The sequence below is a fragment of the Mya arenaria genome, chromosome 1 (genome assembly GCF_026914265.1).
Source record: "Mya arenaria isolate MELC-2E11 chromosome 1, ASM2691426v1".
Lineage (NCBI taxonomy): Eukaryota > Metazoa > Mollusca > Bivalvia > Myida > Myidae > Mya > Mya arenaria.
Window position 1 is genome coordinate 35,200,488 of NC_069122.1, and position 23,096 is coordinate 35,223,583.

A 23,096-nucleotide genomic window follows, 5' to 3' on the forward strand; every position below is an offset into this window, starting at 1 on the left:
GGTTGACGTGCAAATGTTGCTTTATAACATTCTTTTGATCCGATATGAGTCTGGCCTTGGGTTTTCTATTTGTTTGTGAGGCAACAACATTATATCAAAGGTTGCTGACCTAAGAGCTCCTAACTTTTTCAGAATACACTGTCTTCATCACTGCAAAAATATTTTGGAATCCTCTCCACGGCCAAACTTTCCTGCTGTGATACTTAATAACATTCGGCCAAGCTGCGACTCCCCGAGCATGGCGTGTGACGGCGCCGCTCGCTACCGGACGTACAATGGGACTTGCAATAACATGAGGAACGCGGACTGGGGTAGTTCCGGCCGCCTGCAGAATAGGGTGCTCCCTAACAGATATGAAGACGGTATGCGGCATTTTACAAGTTTTTAAAGTTATAATCGACTTAATGAAAACTGTAGAAATAAAAATGAAAAATTATGATATACTTATGTTTAAGGGGAAAATCCTGTATTTTCTTGTAAAGGAGCGAGGGTGGGGGTGAGTTGGGGGGGGGGGGGGGGGGGGTGGGGGGGCTCAACACTTGACATGAGTACTAAATGTGGCAATAGTAACAAGAATCGCAGTGCTATTCGACAGCTTACAGTAATTATACTTTGGGTGATGTATTTTTGTCCAATTATTATATGTTCAAAGTTACATGTTCGTTGCCCCTTTTATCCTACTTAACACAGGAACGAGCGTCCCGCGGGAAACCGGACATGGCGGAATGACACTGCCCAACCCAAGAACGATCAGTAACACCGTCCATCGCGCCGGAAACCAGATGCTGGAGGAAAAGGCGTTCTCTTACATGATGATGATATTCGGACAATTCTTGGCCCACGATATTGTCCTCACTGAGATGTTTACTCGTAAGCTTATTCGTGATTATCATGTTCATAATAGAATATATGTACCTGCTGCCATTTATAGTCATTACGTCATCACTCATAAAACAGTTAAAAAGGTTTAGAAAAAAATAAAAAGTGCACCTCTAAGAATTTCAACTTTCGCGGGTGTTTAAAGGTCCGCCTACTGTCACCTATTCGATACACAATTCCTCCGTCAGATTTTGCGTTGACAATGTGTCAGCCAATGATATTTTATAACTGGGTTGCAGATATTTACGCAAATAATTGCTCATTCAAAGACAAAAGATAAAAAAATGTAAATCTGTGAGACTGCAGCTTTAATCATTAAGATTTAAATTCATGTCATCTTGCTATTACTAAATATTAATAAAAATAACATTAGTTTCCCTTCCTAAGTTTAATCAATATATACGCCTTGTTTAGCTATTGATAACACTGGAGAAAATAATATCCATAGATTTAATTTATTTCAAAAACCTATTGTCCACGAACTTTACGGACAGCCCTCATACAAGCTGACATATATCTCTATCCTCTCACGCTTATTTTCAGGGGATGACGGGGATCCTCTAGACTGCTGTCAAAATGATAGCGCAAAGTAGGTGCACTGTCCCAACCGTTTGTTAAGCTTGGTTCTGTTATTAAGGACAACGGATTGCTCGAGAAAGCGGGACCCTGAAGATAACTTTTAGCTTTTCACATTTATCTGAAGTGTTTAAACCTAATTTTGTTCCATATCGCAAAATTTGTTAAAAATACATGTGATGCTTAATTATTAAGTCTTAGTTTGTATATCCTGCCTCAATATGAAAATTAAAAAATAAAAATGTGTCCGAAATTGACAAACTCGTTGTCAAATTGTTATATAATTGTATAATATGTACACTTTCCTTTCAGCTCCGAGTGTTTTCCTATCCACATTCCCTCCGGTGACTCCTTCTTCCAGGACAGGTGCATGCCCCTTGCCCGGTCCAAGGCTCAGATCGACTGCAATGGTAAGGGATAGGGTGTTTCTTGCGTATTTTGATAACATGTCAGGGATTACGAGGAACACGTTCAATATAATGCACCAGTCAATTGTAACCACGCCCCCTCCCCAGCTCCGGGGGTATACCGAGGATGGCGGGAGAAATGGGTCGTGTTTGTACCTTCCAGGTGGCACCGCAGTGCCGAGTAAATGCGGTGGTTTTGTTTTCGCGCCGAAAACAGCTGGGAATAGGCCTTACCTAAGATGTCCGTGTGGTGCGGGGGCATTTGGCGGGTATTTTACCAGCAGTTTGTTCCCGCAGGACGGGGATTTTATCTGGGATTGGCTGGACCGAAAATCAAAGTCCCCGCTATTTCCCAGACCTGGAGAGACGTGGTGACAGTTGACTGGTGCATAATCTTTCGAAATTAAGACATTATAAAAGAAATGACCCCCACTACGATACAGGCATTTTCATAAAATATTAAAATGCTGCGTTTTGAGACGGTCTGATGTCATTAATTTTATTCTAGCGGAATAAAGAGACTTTTATTTCAAATATAACACATTTTCCAGATATTCGCATTAGGATATTGATGGAATGCATCCATCTATATAATAGCCATATATCAGACTTTTTGTTATCACGTATTCATTCATAAACAGCCACATTTATGACATTTTGTTACAACGTATTCATTCATAAACAGCCACATTTCTGACATTTTGTTACCACGTTTTCATTCATAAACAGCCACATTTCTGACATTTTGTTACCACGTATTCATTCATAAACAGCAACATTTCTGACATTTTGTTACCACGTTTTCAGTCATAAACAGCCACATTTCTGACATTTTGTTACCACGTATACATTCATAAACAGCCAAATTTCAGGCATGGTGCCACATGTTTATCCATAATACTTCAGACATTGTCGCCATGTACTTACACATATTCCAGCCGTACTAAAGACATTGATGACATGTACTCACACATACTCCAGCCATACTTCAGACATTGTCGCCATGTACTCACACATATTCCATCCATACTACAGACATTGACGCCATGTACTTACACATATTCCATCCATACTACAGACATTGACGCCATGTACTTACACATATTCCATCCATACTACAGACATTGACGCCATGTACTCACACATATTCCATCCATACTACAGACATTGACGCCATGTACTCACACATATTCCATCCATACTACAGACATTGACGCCATGTACTCACACATATTTCAGGGATCAGGCAGCAGTTTAACTCTCAGACATCCTATCTTGACTTGTCCGTGCTGTACGGAAGCGATGAGGAAGAGGCGTTGTCCCTTAGGGAAATGTCCGGAGGTAAGTATTTTTGCATGTGTGTATCATGTTTGTGTTGTTTTGTATATGATATATCTGTGTGTTTTTATGTGACCTGTTAATGTTGTTTTGTTTGTGATATGTTTGTATAGTTTTGTATATGGTCTGTCTGTGTTGTTCTGTATATGGTTTGTCTGTGTTGTTCTGTATATGGTTTGTCTGTGTGGTACTGTATATGGTTTGTCTGTGTTGTTCTGTATATGGTTTGTCTGTGTTGTACTGTATATGGTTTGTCTGTGTTGTTCTGTATATGGTTTGTCTGTGTTGTTCTGTATATGGTTTGTCTGTGTTGTACTGTATATGGTTTGTCTGTGTTGTTCTGTATATGGTTTGTCTGTGTGGTACTGTATATGGTTTGTCTGTGTTGTTCTGTATATGGTTTGTCTGTGTTGTACTGTATATGGTTTGTCTGTGTTGTTCTGTATATGGTTTGTCTGTGTTGTTCTGTATATGGTTTGTCTGTGTTGTTCTGTATATGGTTTGTCTGTGTTGTTCTGTATATGGTTTGTCTGTGTTGTTCTGTATATGGTTAGTCTGTGTTGTTCTGTATATGGTTAGTCTGTGTTGTTCTGTATATGGTTTGTCTGTGTTGTTCTGTATATAGTTTGTCTGTGTGGTACTGTATATGGTTAGTCTGTGTTGTTCTGTATATGGTTAGTCTGTGTTGTTCTGTATATGGTTTGTCTGTGTTGTTCTGTATATGGTTTGTCTGTGTTGTACTGTATATGGTTTGTCTGTGTTGTTCTGTATATGGTTTGTCTGTGTTGTTCTGTATATGGTTTGTCTGTGTTGTACTGTATATGGTTAGTCTGTGTTGTTCTGTATATGGTTTGTCTGTGTTGTTCTGTATATGGTTAGTCTGTGTTGTACTGTATATGGTTTGTCTGTGTTGTTCTGTATATGGTTAGTCTGTGTTGTTCTGTATATGGTTAGTCTGTGTTGTTCTGTATATGGTCTGTCTGTGTTGTTCTGTATATGGTTAGTCTGTGTTGTTCTGTATATGGTTAGTCTGTGTTGTACTGTATATGGTTTGTCTGTGTTGTTCTGTATATGGTTTGTCTGTGTTGTACTGTATATGGTTTGTCTGTGTTGTTCTGTATATGGTTAGTCTGTGTTGTATTATATATGGTTTGTCTGTGTTGTACTGTATATGGTTTGTCTGTGTTGTACTGTATATGGTTTGTCTGTGTTGTTCTGTATATGGTTTGTCTGTGTTGTTCTGTATATGGCTAGTCTGTGTTGTTCTGTATATGGTTAGTCTGTGTTGTTCTGTATATGGCTAGTCTGTGTTGTTCTGTATATGGTTAGTCTGTGTTGTTCTGTATATGGTTTGTCTGTGTTGTTCTGTATATGATTAGTCTGTGTTGTACTGTATATGGTCTGTCTGTGTTGTACTGTATATGGTTTGTCTGTGTTGTACTGTATATGGTTTGTCTGTGTTGTACTGTATATGGTTTGTCTGTGTTGTTCTGTATATGGTTTGTCTGTGTTGTACTGTATATGGTTTGTCTGTGTTGTACTGTATATGGTTTGTCTGTGTTGTACTGTATATGGTTTGTCTGTGGTGTACTGTATATTGTTCGTCTGTGTTGTTCTGTATATGGTCTCGATATTTGTATATTTGTATTGTGACCAGTCTTTGTTTTTCTGTATGTTATTTGTCGGGGTTGCTTTGTATATGATCTGTTTGCTTTGTTTTGCAAATGATCTGTCTGTGCTGTTCTGTTATCGGTCTGTCTGTATTGATGTGTATTCGACCTATCTGTTTTGTTCTGAATACCCAGTGTTTTCTGTGTGCGATATGTCTGTGTTGTTCTTTGTGTGACGGGTCTGTGTTGTTCGGGATGTTATCTGTCTGTGTCATTCTGTGTGTGGTCTGCCTGTGTTGTTATGTATATGACCAGTCTGTGTTGTTCTGTATATGAACAGTATGTGCTGTTCTGTTTATGGTCTGTCTGTGTTTTCTGTATATGACTAGTCTGTGTTGTTCTGTATGTGGTCTGTCTGCGTTTTATGTATTTGACCAGTCTGTGTTGGTCTGTGTGTGATATGTCTGTATTGTTCTGTGTGTGATCGGTCTGTGTTGGTCTGTATGTTGTCTGGCTGTGTTATTCTGTATATGATATGTCTGTTACGTTTTTTTATATATGGTCTCTCTGTGTTCTTCTGCATGTGATATTTCTGTGTTGTTCTGAATGTAATCTGTCTGTTTTGTTTTGTATATGATCTATTTGTGTTATTCCGTATGTTATCTGTCTGTGTTGTTCTGAATGTTATTTGTCTGTGTTGTTCTGTATATAATCTACCTGTGTTGTTCTGTATGCTATCTGGCTGTGATATTCTGTATATGAAATGTCTGTTTTGTTTTGTATATGGTCTGTCTGTGTTGTTCTGTATGTGATATGTCTGTGTTGTTCTGTATGTTATTTGTCTGTGTTGTTGTGTATGTTATCTGCCCGTGTTGTTATGAATGTGGTCTGTTTTTGTTGCTGTGTGTATGACCAGTCTGTGCTGTTCTGTTTGTGGTCCGTCTGCGTTTTCTGTATATGACTAGTCTGTGTTGTTCTGTATGTGGTCTGTCTGCGTTTTCTGTATATGCCCAGTCTGTGTTGTTCTGTGTGTGATCTGTCTGTGTTGTTCTGTGTGTGATCTGTCTGAGTTGTTGTGTATGTGATCGGTCTGTGTTGGTCTGTATGTTGTCTGGCTGTGTTATTCTGTAAATGATATGTCTGTTTAATATGTTTTTTTTATGTATGGTCTGTCTGTGTTCTTCTGTATGTGATATTTCTGTGTTGTTCTGAATGTAATCTGTCTGTCTTGTTTAGTATATGATCTATCTGTGATATTCTGTATGTTATCTGTCTGTGTTGTTCTGCATGTTATTTGTCTGTGTTGTTCTGTATATAATCTACCTGTGTTGTTCTGTATGCTATCTGGCTGTGATATTCTGTATATGCAATGTCTGTTTTGTTTTGTATATGGTCTGTCTGTGTTGTTCTGTATGTGATATGTCTGTGTTGTTCTGTATGTAATCGGTCTGTTTTGTTTTGTATATGATCTGTCTGTGTTTTTCTGTATGTTATCTGTCTGTATTGTTCTGTTTGTTATTTGTCTGTGTTGTTGTGTATGTTATCTGCCTGTGTTGTTATGCGTGTGGTCTGTCTTTGTTGTTGTGTATGTGATCGGTCTGTTTTGTTTTGTATATGATCTGTCTGTTTTGTGTTGTATATGGTCTGCCTGTGTTGTCCTGTATGTGGTATGTCTGTACTGTTATGTATGTGATCGGTCTGTGTTGTTCTGTATATGATCCGTGCCTGTTATTCTGTAAATGATATTTCTGTATTGTTCTGTATGTTAAATGCTTAAGTTGTTATGTAAATGGTTTGTCTGAGTTGTTATGTATGTTGTCTGTCTGTGTGGTTCTGTATATGATCTGTCATCTTTGCTTTGATGTTATCAGGCTGTGTTGAATTGTATGTGGTCTGTCTGTATTGTTCTGTATGTGATCTGTCTGTATTGTTTTGTATGTGGTCTGTCTGTGTTGTTCTGTATGTGATCTGTCATCTTTGCTTTGATGTTATCTGGCTGTGTTGAATTGTATGTGATCTGTCTGTATTGTTTTGTATGTGGTCTGTCTGTGTTGTTCTGTATGTGGTCTGTCTGTGTTGTTATATATCTGGTCTCTCTATGTGGATGTGTATCTGGTCTGTCTGTGTTGTTCTGTATGTGGTCTGTCTGTGTTGTTGTGTATCTGATCTGTCTATGTGGTTGTGTATCTGGTCTGTCTGCGTTGTTCTGTATGTGGTCTGTCTGTGTTGTTGTGTATCTTGTCTGTCTATGTGGTTGTGTATCTGGTCTGCCTGTGTTGTTTTGTATGTGATCTTTCTGTGTTGTTGTGTATCTCCTCTGTCTGTGTTGTCCTGTATGTGATCTGTCATCTTTGCTTTGATGTTATCTGGCTGTGTTGAATTGTATGTGATCTGTCTGTGTTGTTTTGTTTGTAGTATGTCTGTGTTGTTCTGTATGTGGTCTGTCTGTGTTGTTGTGGATCTGGTCTGTCTATGTGGTTGTGTATCTGGTCTGCCTGTGTTGTTCTGTATGTGGTCTGTCTGAGTTGTTTTGTATGTGATCTGTCTGTGTTGTCCTGTTTGTGATCTGTCTGTGTGATTGTGTATCTGGTATGTCTGTGTTGTTTTGTATGTGATCTGTCTGTGTTGTTGTGTTTCTGGTCTGTCTGTTTTGTCCTGTATGTGATCTGTCTGTGTGATTGTGTATCTGGTCTGTCTGTGTTGTCCTGTTTGTGATCTGTCATCTTTGCTTTGATGTTATCTGGCTGTGTTAAATTGTATGTGATCTGGCTGTGTTGTTTTGTTTGTGGCCTGTCTGTGATGTTTTGTATGTGGTCTGTCTGTGTTGTTGTGTATCTGGTCTGTCTATGTGGTTGTGTATCTGGTCTGCCTGTGTTGTTATGTATGTGGTCTGTCTGTGTGGTTGTGTATCTGGTCTGTCTGTGTTGTCCTGTTTGTGATCTGTCATCTTTGCTTTGATGTTATCTGGCTGTGTTAAATTGTATGTGATCTGTCTGTGTTGTTTTGTTTATGGTATGTCTGTGTTGTTCTGTATGTGGTCTGTCTGTGTTGTTGTGTATCTTGTCTGTCTATGTGGTTGTGTATCTGGTCTGCCTGTGTTGTTCTGTATGTGGTCTGTCTGAGGTTTTTTTGTATGTGATCTGTCTGTGTTGTCCTGTATGTGATCTGTGTGTGTTGTTGTGTATCTGGTCTGTCTGTGTTGTCCTGTATGTGATCTGTTTGTGTGGTTGTGTATCTGGTCTGTCTGTGTTGTCCTATATGTGATCTGTGTGTGTTGTTTTGTATGTGATCTGTGTGTGTTATTGTGTATCTGGTCTGTCTGTGTTGTTTTGTAAGTGATCTGTCTGTGTTGTTGTGTATCCGGTCTGTCTGTGTTGTTTTGTTTGTGATCTGTCTGTGTTTTTTGTGTATCTGGTCTGTCTGTGTTGTTTTGTATGTGATCTGTCCGTGTTGTTGTGTATCTGGCCTGTCTGTGTTGTTTGTATGTGATATGTCTGTGTTGTTCTGTATGCTGTGTCTGTCTGTTGTGTTTTTTACAGTCGGAGTATGGGTGTTTTTCACTTTATCTACTTTAAAATATTTCTTCGCACACAGGCCTTCTGAAGTCGAATGGCGAAAAGTTGACACAGGATTATGACGGCGCTACATGCAGTTTGGCGGGAGATTTTGACATCAATAATAATTACTGTGGGAGATCAGGTGAACACACTTCATTGTTAAGAAAGAAGAACCTACGGTATAAAATAGTGCTGGCCTTTTACAAAACTACTAGTATATGTTTTACAAAACTACTCTAGTATATATTCGTCGGAATAGGGTTAAAATGCCTAAACGCGATAATTATTTTAAAACTTAAAGCATCCAATGCTTATATGGTTAACTTATAATATCGCCTATTACGTAATTTATGCCAGTCCTGTATTGATTGATATTAACATATACATTATTCACGTTCTATGGTGATTGCCGATTGATTTAATAGCGTGTAGAAATCTGGATCAGTGTGTCATGGGTTCGATTTCCACACGGAGTTTTGTCACTGATCAGTTCTGGGATGGTAAATGGTTCTTAATCACATGGCGGATCTCCTTACTGCACATAAATATCTTTGATGCACAAACGTACTTCTAAGCTTTCATTAAATGCTCAACAATGCGACGTTAAGTAAAACGCTTTCTACTTCTGTTGTAGGCGACATCCGCCTCCATGAGCAGCCCGCCCTGGCGTCCATGCACACGTTATGGTTGAATGAACACAACCGCGTGGCAAGAGAGTTGGCTCATATCAACCCGGCCTGGGGAGACGAGTGGTTATATCAGGAGACCCGGCGCATCCTGATCGCCGAGTGGCAGCACATCGTGTTTTCTGAGTACCTACCCTTGGTACTTGGGCCGTACGCTATGCGGAAATATGGCCTTACAGTCGATGTAATTGTTTGTTTAAAAAAAACGTTTTCTTTCGCTTATTCTTTTACAAGTTAGCGTATATAGCATCACATATGTTAATACGTCTGTCTATCTGTGAGCGTATACTAGATAATAAATCACGTCATATATGCTACGTCGGAAGGCAACATTTTGCTTAAAATGAAGTCTTAAAACAAAGATAACTTTTCCTTTACTACACCATTTTAAATGGCTCAAAGGGCAGTCTATGCCGCTTAAAGAGCACCACCTTCGTTTTATTACAGGAATTAGATAAGGTGATTAGTTTCATCAAACACTTCGACAAAGCTGTTTCTAAATAATGTTTTGACAGTGCTCCGTCAGACGGCCGTTCTGTAAAAAAGGTTTGTCGAAGAGTTTTAAGAAACTAAACTCTCAATCAAACTCTTGTAAAAGACCGAAGGCGGGGATCCGTAAGCGGCGTAGGCGTAGGCACACCGGAGGTATGTTTCATTTTAAACGGTGAAGAAATAGTAAAGTTATCTTCGTTTTAAGTCTTCATTCGAAGCAAAATGTTTCCCTCCGACGTAGCATTTATGACGTCATTTATCACGTGGTATACACACACTGTCCGTGAATAAATGCAAAATGCATAAATGAATGTAACATTTAAATGGATTTCTATTAAATTAAATAGTTTCTTGTTTCATCAAGCATCACCGCTATGTAGCGACATATACGCTGTACGATACTGCTATGTTATTTCAATTTTAGGAAGCAATATTGTACCTTCAATGTTCGGAATTAAACTATACGTAATATAAGGTAATAACTTACCTCGGTGTTTGCATTTGGGTGTGGGCTAATGGCAATCGGGGCTTTTATTTTAAATTTTATGTTTATTTTATGTCAATTTGACGTAGATCGATTCTGACGAATGCACCAACAAACACCAAATAAGAAACAGTCCAATTGTTGACCAAATTCAAATTTTACGAACTACTTCTACTGATGTACCGGCATATATCCGAGGTTGTTTCCGTAGAAAATGGCCGAGGAGTTCCGAATATTGTTGACGGTCCACAGAAAATAGAGCGGGTTACCTCAGACTGCCGAGTTACGCCCGTTCTATTTTCTGTAGATCGTCAAAATTGAACTCTTAACATATACCTAGTTAAAAACCTTTTTTTCTCCAACCAGCGATGCAGCTATAGAGACACGTATAATCCTGACGTCGACGCCACCGTCATTAACGCGTTTGCCTCGGCAGCGATGCGTTACGGCCACTCTCTGGTACACAAGAACATCTCAATGATGGACGCTGCGCACGTGGAAACAATGCCACCGGAAAAGCTGGATGACCACTTCTTTAAAGTGGGTATTTTGTGAAATAATATAACTAATAAAAATCGATATAATTATAATATTGATATTGAAAATAATGCAGCCTAAATGATTTTGTAGCATTAAGTTTTAATTTATCGTCTTAATATCTAATCAAGGATTGAAAGGAACTGTTGACGTGTTTCTGACTTATGCAAAACATTATCACACTCTATCGTACACCCTTAGTCTAATGACCTATATCTAAAACAAACTGTACTAGATTTTCAATTTGAGTTGTCTTTCGTGTGCTGAAGCATGCAAAATGGCGGTTTAAATGTATTTCACAAGATCTTCATTTAAGTGTTTCCTAAAACCATGTCATTAATAATGGTTCGCTTTTTATATATTTTCGGCAGTTCAAGCAGGTCTTAAACATGCTGCCTTGCCCTTTCCTTTAAGTACTAAAAAGCAGGTGAGTGTTTTCTATAAGTGTTTCCAAAAACATGTATTACCTTGAACTGCAGGTGGCGCTTTATCACTCGAACGAGAACGATGGCTATGCCTATCACCACATACTGAGGTGGACAATGGACATCAAATGTCCGAGAATGGACGGGTATGTACACTCATATCAAAGCACTGAACGCACTTACTAGATTTGCACACAAAGGTTCACAGCATTGATAATAGTGCTGCAAATTTTGAGAGGTATAGAGCACCTAACTGGTCTATGTCTGCCAACAGCAAGTTTCATATACCAAAATGTTCGCAAAGGTCTGAAGTTTCTGGAATGGATAATCATTTTGTTCAATGCCGATGCGAAGCTGAGAAATCCAAGATGGCGTCCAAGATGGCCGCCAAAACACAAACATTTAGTGAGTATTCATATTTGCCTATTTCCATTACTACATTTGAGTTTTTAATGACAATTTTCAACTGGTATGTTAGTAGGTATATAACGAATGCGATATACTTGTTTTTTATTACTGTCTTTGTCATTTTTGTTTATTTATTTAGCTAAAATGTGCTAAATTATGTGCAAAATAGTGGTTGGGGGTAGCATTTTTATGTGCATACTGAAAGAGGATAAACAAACATATGTATTTTTCAGTTTAAATGGATGCACAGAGTATGGACATTCATGTTTGTGGCATTTTAATTAAAATTAGTGTGATGTCCTCTTGCAGTAAGGTTTATGATGTGGGTGGGGTAATTAAAACGAGTTTCAGCGGTACCTCATACTGCGCTTTTTCTACTACAGATCTACTATTTTTTATCTAGTTTTAAGTATTCTTACACTTCATAGTTAAACAAGACACATATTAAAACAGTTAAATACACTCTTTAATGATTCATAATTTGTTGGCCAAGCTAGGTGGCACCTAATTTTAAAGAATATGTGGGGAGGGGGGTAAGTTTTCATAATTTTATGAGAGGTCATACCCATCATAATATATTACATTTAAAAAAATGAATATAATTCATAAATCTGTGTTGCTTCTTTAATTTATTTCTTTTTACAGAAGGCGCATGCTACATTTGCCTTTAACTGCGAAATTATCAGTAAACCTACTTTCTAGTGATTACAATATATCTGAGCAGTTACTCCCCCTTGATATAATTAAGCCATGGGAAAATCTACTGTAAGTTTGTAAGTCAGTGGTGTTCACATTTGATGCTATTGATATTATTGGAGACAAGTAATTTTTATGGTATGTATCATTTCATAGAATTGATAAAGTATGTTTCTTTATGTTTTGCTACACATTCAATATCTTTAAGAGACAGTTTGAGTACAGTTTGGAGTGCCACTTGAGTATGAAACAGAACTAAACAGAACTAAACGATTTTAAAATGTACAATATGAATTCAAATAATACGAATTTAGGCAGATAAAAAATAGGTTAGTAGTAGGGGTGAAAAACTAGGTATATTTGGTTCTTTTGTCACACACCCCCATGTATTTTTTTTTTAGAAACTTGAGTAGTAATCGGATACTCACTAGTAGCCGGATATACGAGTTATCCTTCTTGACGAAGTGTTTAATATATAATACTTGTAAAAATATATATCCGATATGTTCGAAAGATGGCATCAAGCTTATATCTATTTAAAATAAGATAAAATGAATATTATTTTCAAGGAATCCATCTAGAAGCTTTTTTGTGAAGAGCTTAGTCACATTGATGAGCCAAACACTTATGAAGAAATCGACCACCACCACACTTTACGCACATGACAAAACTGATTCTTATGCATATTACATATGGAGGTATATAGCTCATGCATTATGTACATTTGTATAAACTCAAATACAGTTAGTTATTTATCAGTACATTAGTAACTTGTAGAATACCAATATTATAACAAAATTCATACATGTTGAGAGAAAAAATATGTTTTCATCTTTATAGAAAAGATCTTTATAGAAAATTTGAAGTACACACTATTATGTAAAAAAATCATATACTGTTGCCTGTTGGACAACTTCATAAATGTCAATTCATTTTGCAAAGAGATCGTAATGTTTGTTATAAGGAAGCTAAAACACTCTTACTCAAACTCACTGAGCAGCATCCGTGCATGTATAAGAGAACATGATGCATATCATTCTCAATCTAAATGTATTTACTTTCAGAACCATCGGCTGGAATGACGCTGGGTTTTGAATATGGCCAACAAGGAAAATATTGGAACACATTTAAAAACAAGATCTTACAGCGATAACTTTGACTGGAAAGAACATTGTTTTATTTGTGGATGTAAATGTGACACTAACTGTAAATCGTCATCACAAGGTTATTCGCGAAGTTGGTCGTATGTTGAAAGTTCTATTTCTACAGACCATAATTCCATATATCACAAGGTGTTAAAAACTGCTCTACAGATCAATGATAAAACAATTATCGATCGGTTAAGTGCTGTTGCAAATGGTGATCTTGTAGCAGTTGAAGCCCGCTATCATAGGAGAAAAGGCTGTCTTGCGACTTAATACAGTTATGCACGCACTGGTGGCCGTACTCCACCCAAAACTGTATTTAATGAATCTGACAAGTATAGTGAAATATATAAAAAGGCAGCAGAGAGGCTAAAGGAAGAGTACGAGCACTCGATTGTAGTCCAAAATAAAGTGTATTACTTGTCTACGTTAAGAGAACGTTTCATCCAAGTAGCAACAGATGAGGGGTGTACAACTGCACATAGTTATAAAAGTATGTTGGCTATCAGACAGGAAATGTTTCAATGCCGCATCGGAAACCACAAACAGAAAATGTATGCTTGCAACATTACTACTCTAGTTACGTCAACCCCATCACCGAAGCATCTTGGGCTAGGTGTTCATCTCTACCACGAATTCAACAGCCGCCACTTAATTTAAGACATGTCAGCCCTTGGGTATACAATAACGTATCCTGATCTAAGAATGTTTCTAACCTCGGCTGCTCATCAAGCAATTACAGCACAGAAAGTTACACCATCTGGAGGAATTGTACCGGATAATATTGCTTCCAAACAGAGAGGGGGTAAACTTGTGGTCGCAGTGGCAGATAATTGGGCCCATGATGAGAGGACGGTTGATGGGAAAAGGAATACTCATGCAATGACCAGTATTCTAGTGTCCAGTACAAGTGTTGAAAACAGAATCAGTCAACGATTAGAAAAATCATCCATAAGGCCATTCGACAAAAAGTGCCTACCAGGTGGTAGTTTATGCTGCCTCACTGCTTACAAGAAACCAAGTCAAAGCCCAACTCCCATTTTCGAAAGCTCTGTCACACTAGACGAAATAAATTCAATAGAGCCCAATGCTGTAAAATGTGCGAGACTGAAGGAGTTGCTATACTCATTGGGACGGAGCTCCGTCTTTTGTGATGACTTAGCTGAAGATAAAAAAGTTCCAAACTGGAGCATTTTTTTTCGCAAATTCAATTGGGCAAGCCAATCAAACCATCTCGACTATCGCCTACAACCCAATCATCATGGCCAAACAACAGATTACAGCACTGTATACACAACACTTCTTCGGGCCAAAGAGGTTATGCATGAGTTAGGACAGAGTCATATATAATTTTTGACATGGGACTGCTGTCAAAAGCTTGTGAAATTGTATGGAGTCAAGACATTTCTCTGGAAGGTGTTATTCTCGTCAAAGGTGGGATGCACCTTCTCATGTCTATTTTTGCTGGAATAGGCTACTTGTACGGGGAAGCAGGCCTGAAGCATCTTTTAACCGATGCTGGAACATATGCCCAAGCTACAACAGCCAACATCATGACTGGGAACGATTTCGCATTGACAGCCTTCAAGTTGATTGACGAAGTGTTATACAGCCGTCTGCTCATTAACTTTGAAAGCTGGTGTATAAACAACAACAAACATTTACATCATGACGTTACATCGGTCTTGTCAACCCTCAGATGTATGAATGATGATTCTTACCCAGAGCCTGAAATAGAAAGTTTCTGCCAAGCTATTGCGACTCATGTGGTGCGTCTGCTCGACGAATTCCGAGAGGAGGGTCGGAAAGTATCCCCAACGTTCCAGGTATGGAACAATTATTTATCAAGAGTATCAACACCCCTTAAACTTCTCCTGGCTTCTACAAGGTCTCCAAGTTGGACAGTATATCAACATGCAAAATTACAGCTTATGCCTCTACTGTTCGCTTCCAATCATACAATTTATGCTACGTTTATGTCAATACAAATTTTGACTATGAACAGGCTACCGACGGAAGTCGAAGAGGGATTTCTTGCATGTCTTTTCACGAAAACGGTAACACGAAAATACAGGGGTGATTGTAGCAGTTGTAGAATTGTTGATGTCCGGGGTGAGCTTAAAGTATCGAAGGACTGGAAAATGTTTTTGAGTAACGGGCAGAATAAGGAGAGACTGATCCAGTCTTACAGTTGATACATAGCCGAACATGCATGTACTAAATTAAAACCACAGGAAGTCCTGTTGATCAATGGTGGTAAAAGCACACCATGCGTTATTGTCACCACAAATGGGTGTTGCAATCAACCCATACTCGATACTAACCAAGAGGAAGCAGACACTGTAATGATACTTCATGCCAAGTATGAGGCGGATAGAGGGTCAACTTGTATAGCAATCCACTCTCCAGACACAGATGTTCTTGTGCTCTTGCTGCATCATTATCAATATATAGGCGCTGCTCATCTGTGTATGTCAACTGGAAGGGTTACTCTTCACACGGATGGTAGACGATTTATTCCAGTCCACCAGTTGATCAACAAACTGACTAAAGACCAATTAAATATTCTGCTGTCAGTGTACTGTATCACAGGATGTGATACTACCAGCGGATTTTTCGGAAAGGGAAAGCGCAGAGTATTCAAATTGCTGACGGAGCGCGCGTCAAACTACCAACCTCTCTTGAACTTGGGCGAAGAATTACTGCTTTCCGACCTTCAAAGAACAGCATGCACTAGGTTTGTTATCAGTTTGTACGGGGGAAACGACGTGCAAACTCTTCACCAGTTATGATGCATCAAAGCAAAGTCTTCTGTTCATCCCAGGAACATTCCCCCAACCGCTGAGAGTCTCAATCTTCATCTGCAAAAATGTGTGATCCAGTTGTGGATATGGAGACACGCCACTACAGCACAACACGATCTTCCTCCATTTACCTACTTTGGATATGAAATAGACGGAGATGGTTTGACACCAAAAATGATGAGTCAGCCAGCTGCTGCACCGGAACTCTTGAACGACCTCGTTTGCGAATGCGAAATATGTAGCGAAACATGTGTTTGCTTTGCAAACAGACAACCATGCACAGTGGCATGTTCTTGCACAGGAAACACTCACACAGACGAAATGATGTGCACGAACGTTTACACACTTGAATCCGTCTTTGTCGAGGACACCGAAAGCTCCGACGATGAATAAAAAGAATGCCAACACTTGTTTCCAGTGTAATATAACTATGACACATTTCTTAAATAACACGCGTTATTTATAACACATTGTCCTGCAGTTAGTACTAAATTAATTTAAAACGTGAAATTTACTCATATACTGCCATGTGATCAATTAAATCTGACTTTCGCTGTCATTTCATACACATTTATTCAACATTTGTTCAGGAAAACATTATACATGCATACCCATATTCTGTATTGTCATTTAAACAGAAAAAAAACAAATGTTTTTTTCAGTCAACATATAGAAGTGCTAACTCAAACCCCTATTTTGCGCATAATTAAGCATATTTTAGCCTAATAAATAAACAAAAACGCCAAAAATAGTAATAAAATACACTTATCTTGCATTATTTATATACCTACTAACATATGAGTAGATATATGTCAGTGAAATCTTAAATGTAGTAATGGAAATAGGCAAATACGAATACTTTCTAAATGTTTTTGATTTGGCGGCCATCTTGGACGCCATCTTGGATTTCTCGACACAAACGATTAACTTTTCCAAAAACTACATATCATTGCGAACATTTTGGTATATGAAACTCCTTGTTGGCAGACATAGACCAGTTACTCCTCTAAATATTCGTGTAAGGTGATCTGATTTGCAGCACTATAAATCACGTATAACGAATAACGCACTTCTAAAAATGTATAAATAAATTTTGGTGCTCGCACTTATTTGTTAGCAAATGCCAGTAAAGGATTTGTTAAATTATACGACTAAACCCCCAGCATATCTATTGAAAAAGTGTCTTCTTACGGTTGTAAGCGGACCGTGCACGAGATTTTCGAGTTATGCCTTTAGCCGATACATTGTATTAAGAAAGGTCATGCTAATAATCTAATGTTTATCTTACGGAAAAAAAATAATATTTATCTATTTATAAATCTGTATTTATTAATGTATTTATTTGCCCACTAATATATGCAATACACTTATCGTCGTATAAGTCTATATCTATTACTTGTCCGTGGCGCAATATTCTCCGTAGATAAATAATGTTATAAGACCCAAGACACAAAACCACATTCTTGCGTATTTACATCGTGACAACGAGTGCAATAAATGAAATGTTTTGTTTCACATTGGTTCTAAATCAAACAAATGTAATTCTCAACCAAAACTAAGTATCGGAGCAAAAGTATACATCGTGAATATATCGTGTACAACGACAAGCCTAAGTTAAAGGCAAAGTGACAATTATAAAATATATTAAGAAAGAAAACAGTATTTTATCTTTATTCCAGATTTTTGGAGACAAGTATTCAAGATAATCTGTACAAGGACGAAAATGAAGACTCCTTCGATCTGGCCAGTATCAACATACACAGGTACATTACTGGTTATAACATTATTGGTAAATATACTCTGGAAAAAAAATCAATGAAAAAATCCATCCAATAAAGTGGACATAGTTTGCTTGTGGTAATTGAAATATAACTATGCATATACAATGTATATACTCATCTAGTTTTGAATTATTATGAATGTTGCATTTCTCACGGTTGCCGCCATCTTTTATGAGACAAACTACTCAGGGGATATAGCTGTGCATGTCCTTGCAGATCCATTTAAATTGCATTTCATGTTTAGAGGTCGTGACCATGGCAACGCACGGTATAGTGAGTACCGGAAGTGGTGTGGACTGCCAGTTCCAAGACATTTCGGCCCGGGGCATGGAGGGCTGGTGGATCACGACCGGTCAATGGCTCGAAGACTCTCAGAGGTGTACAGGTCGGCTAGTTGTCCGTATTCATTGTTTTTCTACATTGCAATTATGATAAGTGTATAAATTATAAGAGTAATGTGTTTTAACTGTGTAGGGGATATAAATTTTAAAATAAAGATTTGAATTTTTAAGTATTTTCTCCTTAATGTATTTCTGAAATTAGAGTGCGACTTCACCCTTAAGTTCACTTTTCAACAAAATCTTAAAAATATATGTTCACTTTCATAATTCCGTGAATCAAACTAACTTACATTTATGTTTTGTTTTCAATCAGTATCCCATTGTCGACCCACACTCTCTTAGCACAATTGCGACAATATACTCCATTCCATTTCTTAATTTCGACATAAAACTTCAGCTCAATAATTCCTGTCGGTAATATTTATTTTCGCACTTGACTGTCTGTACATTAAATTTTCCGTTCGTTTTTCATTGACCGGTCGACTTTTCAACCTTTGTAAAAAAAGACCTTTGTCATGCATATGTAATACACGAATTAAAAAAATCTCGATATTTTTTTTATTAAAGCGAAAATTTATACAACAAAAATCATAATTACCACAGAAAATAAAGTAATGAACAGGGGAAATGTAAAAATATATGTAAGGTTTCTTATTTTTCGTGCATTCTCATAGTTTGAACGCTCGTCTGCGCTTCTATAACTTTTCTAAGAAGCACGAGCGCGCTTCATGGGTTTTCAAAATCGCGGCTAATCGTTCATTCTGCATGAACGCACGGAAAATGAGAATCAATCTTTAAGTGTACGTGTAATAATAATATATGAGAGATATTGGCAACATTATCATTATAATAAAAATGAATACGTCAAATGATAACAATTTAACTATTATTTCAGGTGTACTGATGATATAGATCTGTTTACCGGCTTGGTGACTGAACGTAGGTCCCGAAAAAGCTTGCTGGGCCCACTAGCTCAATGTCTCATAGGCTCTCAGTTCAAGCGCTTGAAAGACGGTGATCGGTTCTTTTATGAGAGAGGCGATCCAGTAATAGGATTTACAGCTGGTATTTATATCTTTTTTTTTTAATTTAAAAATAGTTCAATATGAAAGTTATTATTTAGAACACTATCTACCTTACAGCGTTCAAAATACAACATTGGTCAAAAGGTGTCTAGTAATACCTCATTTCTGAGAGACATATATATATTAATTGAATAAGTCAAAAATTTGTCTGCATTAAATTTAAAATTCGATAAAAGAAAATATCTTACGTGTGTTTTAAACATCGAAAGGTGGTTAAACACGTGTTAGAAACAAGACATGTCAAAACCTAGGTTTAGGATAAAATAGTCGATTTTCACAAATGGACCTAGTACAACGATATTTTATTTTCTCAACTAAACTTTATAGGTGGTTACTGGTAAAGTATATTACTTTTCAATGTACTCATGTAACTCCATTTTAATTGCAAAATTAATACCTGGTGCCATTCAATATAAAGTTTAATCTATGAAATTACTGTGTCTACTTTAAGAATGGGTCCATTCCATTTCAGAGCAACTTCAGAGTATAAAATCAATACAGCTGTCTTCTGTATTTTGTGAAAATTCCGAAACGGGGACGATTCACAGAAATGTGTTTATAAGTCCTTCTTATCACAGGTAAGACAACTATTTCTATGATTTTTTTCCACTGCATTTTAAGACTGACTGTGATGAAATTAATAGTTGCTCATGCATGTATTTGAATAACATCAAAATCAAAATGTATCTAGAGGTTTATTTATTCACCCCTCTGTCTCAGATTTAACCGAATGCTCTTCCGATGCGTGAGTCTGTCAGTTCCTATTTGTCTGAAAAAAGTTCCTTTATAACAATCCAAACCAAAAACCAATCCCATCCAATCCATCCCACCGTATTCCATTTTTTTCCTCGACCATTATCCTTTTATCGCCACCATTCCCGAATAATCTTGACCCGCCATCTATCCATTTGATAATCAAGTGACCTGTATCCCCGCACTCCATTTATCACTGTAAGTTGAATGAATCTGTAGAAGTGTTCGTACAAGTTCTATACTAATAGACATTTCTAGTTGTGGGACCAATATGCGACTAAATGTTATGTCCCTCACTGCTCGGCCAAGAATTCACAAACGGCACCACCAAGTGAAATTTATGTTAACCAGATCAACTAGGATACAAGTAATGCCTGATAGGGGATATTGTAAAACCAGCTTAATTACTTGTTAAATGTTTGGTTACTTCAAACTGTCCATTGAAAATCTTATCTTGTTCGGTTGGACCCCTTATTTTCAACCCTTTAGCATCACCCTGCCCTATGTACCTTCTTAATGGTCCAACCTTCTTCACTATACTCTCCTTCGACTGGCCTACGCTGGTTAGCTACCGTCGATTCTAAGACTGGTGTTCCTTGAAAGTCAACACATTTGTGTCCGAGTGATGCACGTGCTGGTACATCCTACATGTTTTTACGAAAAAAACTCCCTCAATAAAAATACATGTATGTACTTCAACACATCTATGTATTTTTTATTAAGATCATCCATGACAAATCGCGACTAATAAGCATATACAAATTGTCATTATATTCAATTCCTTTTTTCTTAGTCACATTCATTTCCCATTCATATCCCATTCATATCTCCTTTTTTAATTACTTCAGCGCATTGATATCTTTTAAATTCGCCCATAGTCTGTGATGTCCCCAAAGCATTGTGTATGCTAGTACGCCCCTGGAACTTAGTTACGCTTTTCCAGTTAGCGCTTAAACTTAACCATTCGCCCATTTCTATAATAAACATTATCATTTAATCCAGCCCATTTCCTTGATTCAATCTCAAATACAATAAGACCAAGGACAGTTCGCTCAGATCTTACTCAATCGTATTATTCAATCTAGTCTATCCAATTTTAAAGTGGCAGTTGCTCCTTTCTAGGGGAAACAACTGCTTTGATTTAATCAAAATAATAACAACCCAGTTGGGTGATCCAAGGTGTAAAACCAATCGTGTCAGTATTGTTTTGGAACAAAGAAGGTTCAAACGACTATTCTTTACCTTCGTTCACAGTTCGTGTATACCACGTGATAAATTACGTCATATATGCTACGTCGGAAGGGAACATTTTGCTTAAAATACGAACTTAAAACAAAGACAACTTTTGTTTTCCTACACCATTTTAAATGAAACAAAGGGCAGTCTATGTCGCTTTAAGAACCCCGCCTTCGTTTTATTACCGGAGTTTGATAAGGTGATTAGTTTCATCAAACACTTCGACGAACCTGTTTCCAAAAAAAAATGTTTTGACAGTGCTCCGTCAGACGGCCGTATTGCGAAAAGGTTTGTCGAAATGTTTTAAGACATTAAACTCTCAATCAAACTCTTTGAAAGACGGAAGGCGGGGCTCCGTAAGCGGCGTAGGCTGTGCTTTGTTTCATTCAAAATGGTCGCGAGATAGTGAAGATATCTTTGTTTTAAGTCTTCATTCGAAGCCAAATGTTGCCTTCCGTGGTAGCATTTATGACGCAATTTATCACGTGGTGTACACGCACTGGTCCAAATTTTGTACAATTATATTAAGGGCATTCCACAGTGATAATGTGAGTTTGAAAGACCAACACATAAAAGTTTCAAAATTTCATTTCTTTTATTTTTAGGTTCAATATTAACAAGCATAATACATACATCAGATACACCATGCGTTGTTGTAAAAACGAGTTTGAGGAAATTTTATTAGATATGATTGTATAAGATATTCAATCAAAAATCATTTACATATTTTTCAAAAATATCTTTATACAAAATGAATATTCAAAATATTCAAGACCGCTATCAACAACGTCTTGTGGCTTTGTGATGATTGCAGCTATTTTAAGAAGATATCCAGACTAAGTTGAATCCATTATTTGCATTATTTTCTTAAATACCTCCTTTATTTTTAAGGGTATCATCAAGGAACCACAGAGCATTGTTGATTTGGTATTCTTGAGCACTTTGAGTCAAAAACATTTTTATATTTTCGACAGACTTTTCCGAAAATATTATGATGCTTTTTTATCCAAATCTGATAAAATATTATTTCGTAAAGTTTGCTCAACTCGAAATTACCTCAAAACAGGTTGCAAAGTACGTATGTTCTACTCCTGAAAACTGAATAAAACATGGAGTTTTGAAACATTTTTATTTTTAGCCTGCCCCACCAACTTTTGCACTGTGGAACGCCCGAAACTAAGTTTGGCTTCACCGTCATAATTGGTTTGAGACTCTAAATAAATATATCTTGTTTATTATCATGTTTATTTCAGGGCATCCAGAAACATGTTCCTTGATTGTAGTCTACTTCCAAGGATAAACCTGTCATTGTGGAAGGCAAACTAAACACCTAGCGATGTACTGTGATATAGTCTTAAATGATTCTATTAAACTTACATGTTTAAAAGGGTAAAGTCATGTTGCAATAAAATGTTCGATCCAGTTTTTTTAACTCATTTCTTTTAGTGCGATTGTGGCGAAAGTTGATAGCTTAAAGATGCACTATTACTCCCAAATAAGTTTTAACACAATTGTTTTAATATACCATAAAGGATAAACGGATGTCGAAAACAATGGTTCTTATGAAGGATACCGAGTTTAATTTCAAAGAAATGTGCAGAAAACACGGTATTGCTGCCTTATGAGACCGTAGTAGATCGCAGTAAATCTTTTATCATTCACCAATCATTTAATATTTTTGCGTTTTCAGCTATTAGATACACGGTTATAATATTGTTAATAGTAATTAATATTTTCCATAAATACATTATTAAGTAAGTAGTTGAGGGTGTATCACTCAAAATGTATGTTTGTTTTACATGTATATGTATTGATTTTCAATAAGAGTGTCACTTTAAAGAACCACTCTTGAGTTC

The 23,096-nt window shown here is 37.2% G+C and overlaps 1 protein-coding gene across 1 annotated transcript; it reads left to right on the top strand.

The window, feature by feature from the left end:
• The first annotated feature begins 860 nt into the window (after nt 1–860).
• LOC128226727 (peroxidasin homolog pxn-2-like) lies at nt 861–22,593 on the top strand. Its single transcript, XM_052936728.1, has 15 exons — nt 861–870; nt 1,423–1,468; nt 1,768–1,865; nt 3,102–3,203; nt 8,405–8,509; nt 9,002–9,192; nt 10,396–10,569; nt 11,046–11,137; nt 14,940–15,066; nt 15,475–15,602; nt 17,724–17,807; nt 18,070–18,210; nt 19,062–19,231; nt 19,724–19,829; nt 22,494–22,593. The coding sequence occupies exons 1-15, from the start codon at nt 861–863 to the stop codon at nt 22,564–22,566; spliced, it is 1,647 nt and encodes a 548-aa protein (XP_052792688.1). The 3' UTR covers nt 22,567–22,593.
• The last annotated feature ends 503 nt before the right edge of the window (nt 22,594–23,096 follow it).

Bases quoted from the DNA above. Each gene is read 5' to 3' on its own strand.
- LOC128226727 (XM_052936728.1), top strand. The intron at 9,193-10,395 runs GTACTTGGGCCG...TTCTCCAACCAG, and splicing joins TTTCTGAGTACCTACCCTTG to CGATGCAGCTATAGAGACAC. The intron at 18,211-19,061 runs GTCGGCTAGTTG...CTATTATTTCAG, and splicing joins AGACTCTCAGAGGTGTACAG to GTGTACTGATGATATAGATC.